This window comes from Drosophila montana, unplaced genomic scaffold (assembly GCF_035044405.1).
Source record: "Drosophila montana isolate Dmon_TW-CO22-7 unplaced genomic scaffold, ASM3504440v1 contig_2081_1, whole genome shotgun sequence".
NCBI lineage: Eukaryota > Metazoa > Arthropoda > Insecta > Diptera > Drosophilidae > Drosophila > Drosophila montana.
The window spans coordinates 376,352-387,576 of NW_026996991.1; the positions used below are offsets into that span (position 1 = coordinate 376,352).

General features: G+C 39.4%; 1 protein-coding gene across 1 annotated transcript; it reads left to right on the plus strand.

Annotated features, from left to right (window-relative positions):
• The first annotated feature begins 3,803 nt into the window (after positions 1–3,803).
• On the plus strand, positions 3,804–5,222 carry LOC135426738 (uncharacterized). The gene is made up of 2 exons (XM_064680000.1): positions 3,804–4,839; positions 4,892–5,222. Exon 1 carries the CDS (start codon positions 3,889–3,891, stop codon positions 4,819–4,821), a length of 933 nt encoding a protein of 310 aa, XP_064536070.1. The 5' UTR covers positions 3,804–3,888; the 3' UTR covers positions 4,822–4,839; positions 4,892–5,222.
• Positions 5,223–11,225: the final 6,003 nt, after the last annotated feature.

Genomic DNA, 11,225 nt, shown 5'->3' on the forward strand with positions numbered 1-11,225 from the left:
GAGTCTAGCAACATTTCCGTAATCGAGAAAGCAAAAAATAAAGTAAGTAAATCACTGCTGAAAATCGAATCCCAGGTTGTTTCCGATGAGAATTCAAAAATGGACAAAGAAATCAAGAGAGTTTCATTAAATTCACCTCGTAAAAGTGACGATATTCCCAATGACTTAATTAATGTATTAGACCAACAGAAAACTTCAAAAAGTAACAGCCAAAGAAACTCTAAAGATACGACAAAACAGGAACAACCCTTGATTGAAACTCAACAATCAAATCAATTAGAGGAAAATAATGACAACAAGAACGGCACAGCTGATCCTGCCCAATCAGTAATCAAAACGCGTGTTTATACAGAGACGAAGGAGGTGATCAACGATGAGGCGGGGAATATAATACAATCGGTGTATAACGTTGAATCTGAATCTGATACTGAAGTCATCGAACCTATCCCAAAAAAGAAGCCGGAAGCAAAGCCAGAAGAGGAAACAGAAGAAGAACCTGAAGAGGAACCAGAAGAGGAACCAGAAGAAAAACCACAAAAACCAATCTCCAATAAATGTAACAACTGCTGTAGGGGATCGCCGTGCTCGAACTCCTGTGGCTACCGTTGCCCCTGTTACTATCCAATTTGCTGTATGCGTGCTTGCAATAACTGCATGACCTATCCAGTGAGACCGAAATGCAATGGAGCCTGCTGTTCTCGCAACTGTGGTGCCTCATCGCACTGCTGCCATTCTCGAAATCATTGAAGACTTCTCTGAATTCCAAGTATTAACTTTAGTCCGTATTTGAATAGCATAAGCACACACAAAATAATAAATATAATGCCCAACAACAATTGCCAATTGTGTGGCTGAGAGCCTTACTCTATTCAGGATTAATTGTTGAAATGCTAGCAAAGGAAATCTATTTGAGATAATTTTGCGGGCAACCAGATAGTTAATATTCACTAGCGATTAGCAAAGCCATAAACTTCGATGCACTTTACAAATTAAATGCATTTCCAGCAGCATTTGAAAGTAATGTTGGGCCCCCCAAAGTTTAACCGGCTGCATAAACAGTGCTCGGTTTCGACCAAATCCAAGTGCTTTGCTCGTCTGTTTGTTAAGTGTGCCCAACAGCTTTTGGCCAGGCAATAAAGATTACATGGATTTTGCAATGTTGTGCCAAGTGAGCTTTCTATTTGCTTACGCCAAGATTATTATTTCTCCCATGAAACGTTGCATTCGAATTGAAATAGTTTGTGTGGGAGCACGCCGAGAGGCAGCAGAAATAATTGCCTTCTGTCGCTTAATGGAGATACATATATGCAAATCATGAATTATACGTATATGTTCTTGATTAGGACGACGAGCATGAGATTTACAGACTAGTCTTATAGTGTTTCTGAATCTTTGCTTAGAAATGTTTTATTTTTTTCATTATATTTCGTCATTAAGAACAAAACCAATATCCATAGTTGCAATCTCCGCAAAAGCATTTGTGGCTTGGGTAAGTGGGCTATTTCTTGACTATACTTAAAGGTAGGCTGTTGTTAAGTGGCTGTTGTCAATAGATAACCAATGGAAGTTTCTGTTTGCGGTCCTAAAATGCTGTTAACCGTATCTAGTTTTCATATCTTGTGGCAGGCACCAGGTACGCCTGTTGTCTGTTGCCTATTTCCTAGTTTTGTCATAGGGAAATTGAATATTTCATTTACGGATATTAAATGCCTTGCATCAGGGCCATTCCCAGATGGCAGCTGTCAGAGCGGCCCCGGGAGGATGCAAAAAATGTATGTATTACAAATATGCAGGCAAAAGATATTTTGCAATTTAATTTGTTGTCTACTTCTATTGAACTCTTGGATTAATTTAGATATTTGATGCTGCAGAGCAACTAATCTAACGGCCAACAAGGCAAACGGAAGTTCATTTTGGCCACTGAATAATTTTTCGTCTTCCAAATACTCCAACTCGTCCATTTTAGCAAGTCGGCAGCTGGCAGGCTCTGTTGTTGCCTTCTGATTTTATTTTGTTTCATGTTTTATTCACCACTTCCGCCGGAAATAGACATGCAAGCGTGTGCTCGCAGAGCATAGTAGGGAGCCGGTTAGAAACATATGCCCCAGTTTTGGCAGCTGCTCGATGGGCCAGCGCCGGCGCCTACTGGCAAACATTTATTTTGCCCAACAAAGTAGAAACTGTTTTCGCAAACAAATCCCACATAAATGCTCAATTTATAACAAACCGGAAGTTAAACTTAATCAAGCGTACTTTTTGGCTTATTGTTTACTCTATCTCTAACTGCCTGCCTGTCTGTCCGTCTGTCTCCTTCGTCCTCTTTGTCCCCATCTGCTTTTCCGTATTTACTTAACATATTTTATGGCGATACTTTTGGCTGCTCTATGATGGCTGTCTCTCTCTGAGGGAGATTACATGGGGATTTATATGGCGCTGTGATTTCAGCAAAATACATATTTTCATTTTCTGGAGCATGAGCTGCATTGGATCCCTTCTCCTTATGCATTTATGTATGTGTATGTTTCTTTAAGTATATTTGGGCATAGTTTTATTGTTCGCAATTTATGTGATAAATTGTATTAGATTTAAACATGACAGTAAACATTTATGGCCAGTAAATCGCTATCAACATAAAACTACACTGAAGAAAATCAACAATTCCGGTTCAATTTTCTTAAGTATAGTACGAAATAGTGAATATATGAATATAATAACTCATCCACGAATATAAATATATGTTTAATATGTTAATATAAAAGGCATGAATATCTGTAGGCCCTACTTGAATTCATGAGGATCGCATACGATGGCGACATTTAAAATTACGTTTTCTTGAAATTTTCAGTGCAGCGACAGGAAAACATGGTGCGCATATTGACAAATGTTTTATGCTTCCCCAAAGCAATTTGACTTCTATTGTGTATCCGTAATTCCGCTTTATTAATTTAGCTGGGAACTACATCATCCAAAGACACATGTACAATTCTTGTGCATCCTTCTGTTTATATAATCGTATATCTTCTGAGGACATTCCATACAAAGTTGTGCAATAATTGAAATCGACATTAGGACAAAATTACTTAGGTCGAATGCAAATTTGAGGGCAATTGCGAAGCAATTAACCCAAATGAAATAAGTTTGTAAACATGTCTTCGGGCGGTGGCAAGTGGGCGTGTCTGTCTGTCTCTCGTTTGGCATTGTTTGTATTCAGTTAGCAGAGCTCAAGTGAGCACACACGCACACACACACCCACACACCATGCAAACAGAAGGAGCTGTGAAGGAGGAGGGGCTGTGTTTATGTAGCACATGAAATGCAACTATGAAAACAGGCGCAACTTAAATGGGGCGGTGGGCCAATGGGCGTAACAAATGTTTTCCATTTGCTAATGCATTCGATAATTGCACGTTGCCAGGCTGCATACGAATCAATGCTCACAAAAGTCCTTCGGGATCTCCCACGAGGCAGCATCAATCAGCCGGGCCACAGAGCAGGTGAATCGATTATATTCATGTTGCCACAATTAGAGCTCATTGTTGTTAAATCGTATGAATGCTTGCGTGTACTCTACCAAAAGCCAATTCGAGAAAGCACACAATACGAAAAGGCTTGAAAACGTGATTATGCATTTGCAGTGATTAAGTTGGAATATTTGTTAGTTATCCAATAATAAGTATAATAACAAATGCAGATATATAAATGTACAATGCATCTATTGCTTAAGTCTTATTAAAGCACAGGAAAAAAAATGAGTGTAGTGTACAAATATTATTCGAATATGTCAATGGTTTTAAGAAAAGATTTCTCAGTCAGAATAATAGATTTGACCGTAACATTTCGGACATATTAGTATTTCAAAATTTGGACTAAAAATTAAATTATGGAAACATGTCCGTTAAGCCGCCACTGAAATTTGGCTGTGCCCGACTGACTCTGGCTCACAAAACCCTTCAGCTGCATGGGATATTGGCTAGAAGGGCCAATTCGCTGTCGAAACTGGGCATACTCGGAATAAATCCTGGCCAAGGGCGGCGTAAGATACCCGGCTCGTCTAGGAACAAAGACCGATATAAGGGCAAATGGAATTTTCATTTGGATGTAGAGCGTTCTAGGGATGCGGTAAGAGATCGACAAATGTCGTTGCCTCTGATGGTATATCTATACAGTCCCTGGAAAATGATGGGCACCAAGTTTAATCTATGGAAGCTGAAAATACTATGGGATTGGGATTTTAACGAAGCATTCTTTGTTGACAATGCCAAACAGGCGCTAGTGCTCGTAACCAGGTTCATAGTCGAGAAGCGCAATTCCTATATCAAACGTTGCTCCACGCCAATGGGATACAAGCAAATCAGCCATGATCTCCTCAGGATAAAGAAAGATCAGTCCGGAAACTTACCACACGAGCTGATGCGTTTTGAGAAACGTCATATTCGACGCGCTATCCCCTTAAAGGTACAGCGATTGGAGCACTATGATCATAAGTTTGCCTTTATAGACATGATATTCTTGGCGTGCCGACGCACCAATGACTTTACATCCAGAGTGGAAATGGATCAGATCAATAAACTGGTTGAGCAGCATGCAGACGCCAGTAAATTATTTGTCCCAAATCCCATTATATTTGCCGAGGTATTTGTGCGCTTCCGAAGAGATTATTCGTTACCACCCACTGTGCGTGCCGGCCACTGGCTGATATCCACATATAAAGTAGTGCACTTGGATCTGCTCAATTTTCATCCTGACTTCCATGTTGGCAGTGGCGTCAGTGACGACTTTAAAGCCGTTGATCCACTACCTCAAAACGCAACTCAGACATAAATTTAAACACGACGTGTGGTAACAAAAAATATACATATACTAGTATATATTTCTTCATAGTTCACCTTAGAGCCCCTCCAGTGTGTAAATTATTATTTGCCTAGAAGCTGGAAGACGTTTATAATCTGCACGATAATGAGCATTAAGCCATGCTCAAAACGCCAGGTGGCGCCAGTCGAATAAACAGCAAAGTCGTGTAAGAGGGAGAAGTAAAAGAAAGAAACTAAAGTGCAAGATGTGTTGCTTCACTTAGCCCAGGCATCCACCTCTGGCGAACTATGTTGTCCTGTTGATGAGCCGGCGACGAAGCTCATGAATTTCTAATGTTAAATGCACCAGGAGGGAGGGGCAGGGCGACAGAGAGATTTTATATGAACTTGAGTGATGGCCATGGACAGCTCAATGGTTTCTAGGCTTCTATTGACGCTAAGAACCAACTGGTGAAAGCACGCTTATTTTAGAAACATCGGACTAAATTTATGTGGTTTTGTTTCAAATGTTGTAGGTTAATCGATCAAATGTTAAACCTCAACAATATTTTTATATTTTTAAAGCAGGACCGCAAAACCAAAAAAAATTATGCAGTTTTCTTTTCTATTGCCTATATTTTCATAAGAAATATAAGGGCTAAATTTGATCTCTATCCAAAATTGGCATTTACCCAATATGAGTTAGATAATCGCTTTGACGCTGAATTTACCTCAAAATATTTTTATTTTGATCAAAATTTTATTTAGTTCCGATTTTGGTTCAGTTGCTGTTTGGTCGATTGGGATTTGTTCATAGTAACAAAATAAATAGGAATTCCGAGTTATTATAAGTATAGGAATTAGTTATAAATTATCAAAGTTACTTTACTTATAAAGTAAGCTGGTGACCAGCGCACCAGCCTGGGATTCGAACCCTGATTCTCGTTCCTCAGTTGCCTCAACGGTTCAACTAGGCAACTCAGCCACTCAGAACTGCAGATTTGCATTTTATGAGTAATAAATTTTTGACAATTATATAAATAGCTGAGATTTCACTATAAAAACTCATCTCGGCCCAAAGGCAATTTGTTTTCTTGACTATCAGGCGGCAATATATCTTGCCGTATCTTACATATCACCTGGTGCAAGTTATTTCAGCTGCTACAAGGAAATAGTAAAATAAAAATGGGATGGTGCCACAGCCCATTCAACTTCATGCTGTGGCGCTTATCGGAACCTTTTCACTGCCAGCCTGTCGATAAGTTGAATTTAGTATGCGTGGGGGATTGCGGGACGCGATGGAAGAGTGTGCAAGTTCGACCACTTCTTGATACCACGAGCTGCTTTGTTTGAACTTTGTGCGATATGCTTCCTTTCGACACTTTGTGGCTGCGGTTGCTGTCGTTTTTGCTGGTGCTGCTGCTTTTGCTCCGCTGCATTTGAATTTAAAGCATGCAATTTTATGCTTTTAATTTTACGCTTAATAAATTTTGTGGCTTTGCACAGAGTAATTTACGCCAGCAGGCAGTTGGAAAGCAGTAGATGTCCCCTACACCCAAGTAATAATGAATTTAAGCAGCGTAACAACTTTAATGAACACTCAAATAACATTGAAAGGCTATAAACTGGGTGTCTGTGCTAGTGGATGATAACCATCTAAATTATCCTGAGGGTAAAGTTAAACGCAGGTTAGCGTTGCATCAAAATAGCCCTTAAGAATATATTGTGCGTAGTCAAAAATGTTCTAAATCGTTTTTTTTTGTGGTTTTTCTTTCGCGCAAAAGCAACTCTCCAAGACATCTAAGCTAAACTGCAATCTACACGCTCTCATATCATACATCATTTGCTGTCAAGTTTTTAAACTGAAAAGCACTTGGCCACAAAAGAAGGACGACGCGGCGACAACAAGTTGGGCGTGTCGAAAAACTTGAAATTGTTTTCGAAATTGCAATGTCACACGCTACCCAGGACGCCCACAACAGCACAACAACAACAATGAAGGACTCGCACCAGCTTGAAAGTTTCGTTGTGAAAAACAAAACTTGACATAACTGAAAAGATATCTATCGGTTTGACGAACTTTCTATATCCTATGGCAAATTTGAGTTTGGCCAAAGCTTAAACATTTTGAATATCTGAACAATTTTAGTGCTCAAGTTTAACTTCTAGCCGGAAACTTTCTAAAAGCGCGTAAGAGACGATGAGTTTCGAGAATGCTTCAAAGAATCCAACCAACTTATTTATGAAAAACAAGTTTTTAGTTTACAATTAAAGAGAATATAAAGACAGATATAAACAATATTTAAAAAAAGTATATTAAATATTAATCAAAGCTCAAGTTATATATTTTTACTCCACAATATCAAATGTAAGGCTCGAGATTGCAATTCTTAGCAAATTAAGGCTTCGAAAGGGGGATAAGCCGCTTGAGTTGATAGTAAAATCTGCTGATGATTGAACCGGAAGTATCTTGAGATAGCTGCAACCTGATAATTTGTTGGCGTTTATGCCATGTTGTTGTTGACTTTGGGCCAACTAGCATAATATCGGTATAAATATTTATCGGTATAAAGTTTAGTTTATTATTTAAAAGGGGAACACCTTTTTTTTAAGTGTCATGAACGCGTTTGCAAAGTTGAAGTATCCCGTGGTAGGTTGATGATACAATGCCCGTGGCTTACGAGGCGTATGCTTGCCTTTCAATGCGTAGTCCAAGCAAACAATTTGATGTGCGGATTGCTGCAGTTGCGAGCGAGCTGCGTTAACAGCGACAGTTGGTCATTTTCAGCAATGACAATTTCATTTTGCAACCAGACTGCCGACTCGGACTCGGACACTGACCGCTGTAATGGGCAACAAAACAAACGACGCCATTGACAGGACACTTGCAGCTTGCTACTTGCTAGCATGCGCCTGCCTGCTGATGACAATGACTTTTTAAATTGTTTCATGAAAGTGTCAGCTATGGTCAAAAAGTTTAGCAGCTGCGGGAAAATAAATGAGCGCTGGCAACTGCCAAGCGAAGGCGACCGACCTACTGTCCAATGGTTAGCAGCATGATGCTCATCATCATCATTATCGTTGCCATGCGACTCCTTGGTACGTGGTAATGAGCATGAGTGGGCGGCATCCGACTTTATGACTTCATTTTGCAAGCTGCAATGCTGCCAACGCCCGCACTCGTTGCGGTCCTCATGCAGCTCAAATTGCAGGTGTGGTTGCCACACCGCAGACAGCGTTGTCAGCTCCGACTCCCACTGTGGTGGTGGAGGATACGACCTGTAGCTTGGGACTGGGCCCAGTTATGCCCAGTTTGCAGTTGATGCTGTCGCATCGACAATGGCAGACACTATTAAATAGACATTCGTTGCCTTTCATAGCGCTATTGAAGCGCAAAGTGCTAGGTGTCCAGGCTGTCAGGCACAGGAGTGTGTACGTGTTTGTCTCTGTGGGTGTGTGCCCCACAAGCTGGGGCTACTCATCATCAAGGTGTGCTAGCCAAAGAGCTTTTTGATTTTGCCCAAAATTTTTGACGTCTGAATTTTGAGCTCAGCTTGAAACTGAGCCCCAATTCTCCTTTTCTAAGCACGATTATTAAATTTAATTGCATTTCTCGGGTTCATTTTCTAAAACTCAATTAATCCCATAATTATGCTTTTACAATTGCTATTTGTTTGGCAAGAAAATCCCAATAGCAAAAAAGCAGAAGCCGATGCTGAAAAACATTCAAGAGTTAAGCACAACTAATCCCAAAAGGCATTTGTTTTATTAAAGAGCTAGCAAAATAATATTGTATGTGTATATAATACAAAAACATGAATATATATGTGTGTAGCAGGTAGGAGTTACAAAGCCGACATGCACTTTATTGCAAACAATGGAATTTGCTTTTGCTTTTGTTGAAAATTGCAAAATTAATTTCTTAAGACTTGAAAGGCAAACAAGGCAAAAATGCACGAAATGCATGCAACTCAACTTTATTTGAATTGATACAAGCAAATTTGAATGTTAGTAGCTAAAAAAATTGCCATGCAAATTAAGGAAAATGCAATGCATGGCAAATTTGCCAAAAGGAAGTTGACTTGGCGCAAGGTGTTACTGCATAAAATGTGCATGCAAGTTATTTGCTGGCTTGCCAAGTCGCTCTTTGACCAATTGAAAGAACTTTTTTTTTTTTGTAGATTAGTTTTGATAACAAAAAACTAAAGAATTCTATTGAAAACTATTCAATTGTCTGACAATTATCGAAGTTTTAAGACCATATTTGCCAGTCTAAAAGCAAAGTTGCAGCAATCAAACTTTATAATTACTTGCTGCTTGCCGCATTGATGTTGTCCCCACCTACACAGTGTGAGTCACTTGCATATGTATGAAGCATACTTCAAGGAACTCACACTTCCTGCTACCTCCTCGAACAGCATTATGCGTGTGCATAAAACTTTTGCAGCACATGGGGTAAGTATGGTAAATATTTAAAAGAAAAGTTTGACTTGAACGAACAAAGAAGAAAAAATAAACACTTAAGAGCAGCTGATGACGGGACCGAGGACTTAGCGGGACTTTGAAGAGTAATTGTTGAAACAAATAATTTACAATTTTTTTACTGCACTTCAGCTAAAAAAAAAAATATACACACCCACACACACACGCATCACTATGCATTTCATATTTTAAAATGCAAAAAAAAAAGCGTTTAAGAATTATTTTTAATGAGCACTCGTCTGATTAAGAATAATTTATACTTCCAGGAGCGTTTGCTTGATGAAAAATTACTTTCATTTTTAATTAGGAGCTGCGGCAAAGTGAAAGAGTGTGAAGCTGCCGAGGGGTGCAAAAGGACGAAAAATTAAATTAAAACACTTTCGTGCATTTAAGCAAATAAAGAGCGACGGTCACGTGGGCGTCCTGGCTTGACACACGCACGCACACAAACACACACGCGTACATGCAGGCAGGCACACACACCTGGCTGCACTTTGAGGTTATGCAGCAAAATGCATGCGGTTTTAAGCACGTGACGCGCAACGGAGTTTTATTTTTTAATTAAGCTGTTTACATTAACTCGTAATGTCCTTGGTTTGTTTCCTTTTTGCAATGCCGCGGTGGCAGCTTGTTTGTTTTTGCAGCCGCTGCAAGAAATCGCTCGCTATTTTTTGTGTGTCGCAGTCGCAATCTCGGCCCCAAACCTCGTCCTCGCCCGTCCGCCTTTGTGGGTCAAGTGAGCAGCAGGGCCTTTGCTCTTGCACCTGTCGCCGCTACAATTAAAAATGTGCAAACAAGGATCTCACTTTGGCTGACACTTCTTCAAGCATTACACAAAGCGCAGTTTGCATACCCTGTGACCTTTCAGCACTCACTCTGGTGTCTGAGGAGCTAGTGAGTTCGTAATTCAAATACATATGGATAATTGAACTATTAAAGAATTGTATGCAACATTTTAGTTATATTGGGTTATCCTCCTTCAAAACAAACTCTATCAATGCTTCTTCTTCACAAACAGTGCTGCCTAACAACATATGTGCGCTGGTTCATTTGGCTTGACATTTGAACCAGTAAACTGATTATCCACATATAACAGCAATTAATAAACACTTCGAAACAAGGTCGATGTTGGTTATTTTCACACAATTTGATTAATACGCTGACATCAGTTAACAGCGAAATACCTAATTTAGACGCCGCTGCTGCTAAACGGTATTACCTTACGCCCTTGTGCAAAAATATATATAACATTAATTAAATTGAGCGCCAAAGTCAATTAATTGCTACATTTTTGGTTAATTAAAGCCATTGAAACATTTATGTATACGTGTGGCCTAGGCATGTAAATTGCGCTGTGCAGCGCCACACAATGCAATTAATTAAAATGTTTTTTTCATCATACTTGTGTGTGTATGAGTGTGTGTGTGAGCAGGTGCTTTGCCCCAGCAGGTCTCAGGTGAGGCAACATTAAAATTGAAACAAGTGCAGCGTAAAAACATGTTATTTAATTATCCAGCGATAAAATATCGTTATCATTTGTTTCTCCACTTCAACAGTTTCATTTAGCATTAAATCCAGCAATTGAACAGTCTAGTGTTGATTAAAGTAGAAATAAAATTTCTCAGCATTGCCATTTTCTTTCCATTAGCAACCTGTCGCTGGTAGAATAATATCACGACCAATTGACTTTGATAATGCAATTTTCTGGCCATTTTCTATTGATTGACAATAACAAAGAAAACAAGTTGCACATTGTTGGCGCTTTATTAGCTGCGCTTTGATGATAGTAGTGCCATCTAATAGAACGAGTATTGGTTAGCTTCAGAGTTGGGCGGTTTTAAGTGACAGTGACTTCAAAATACCTGTAACTGTTGGAAATTAAAACGATCAATTCTTTTCTGAACTATGGATCGGTGTTGTTTTTATGTGAGTCCGACTGGGAATATGTGATTA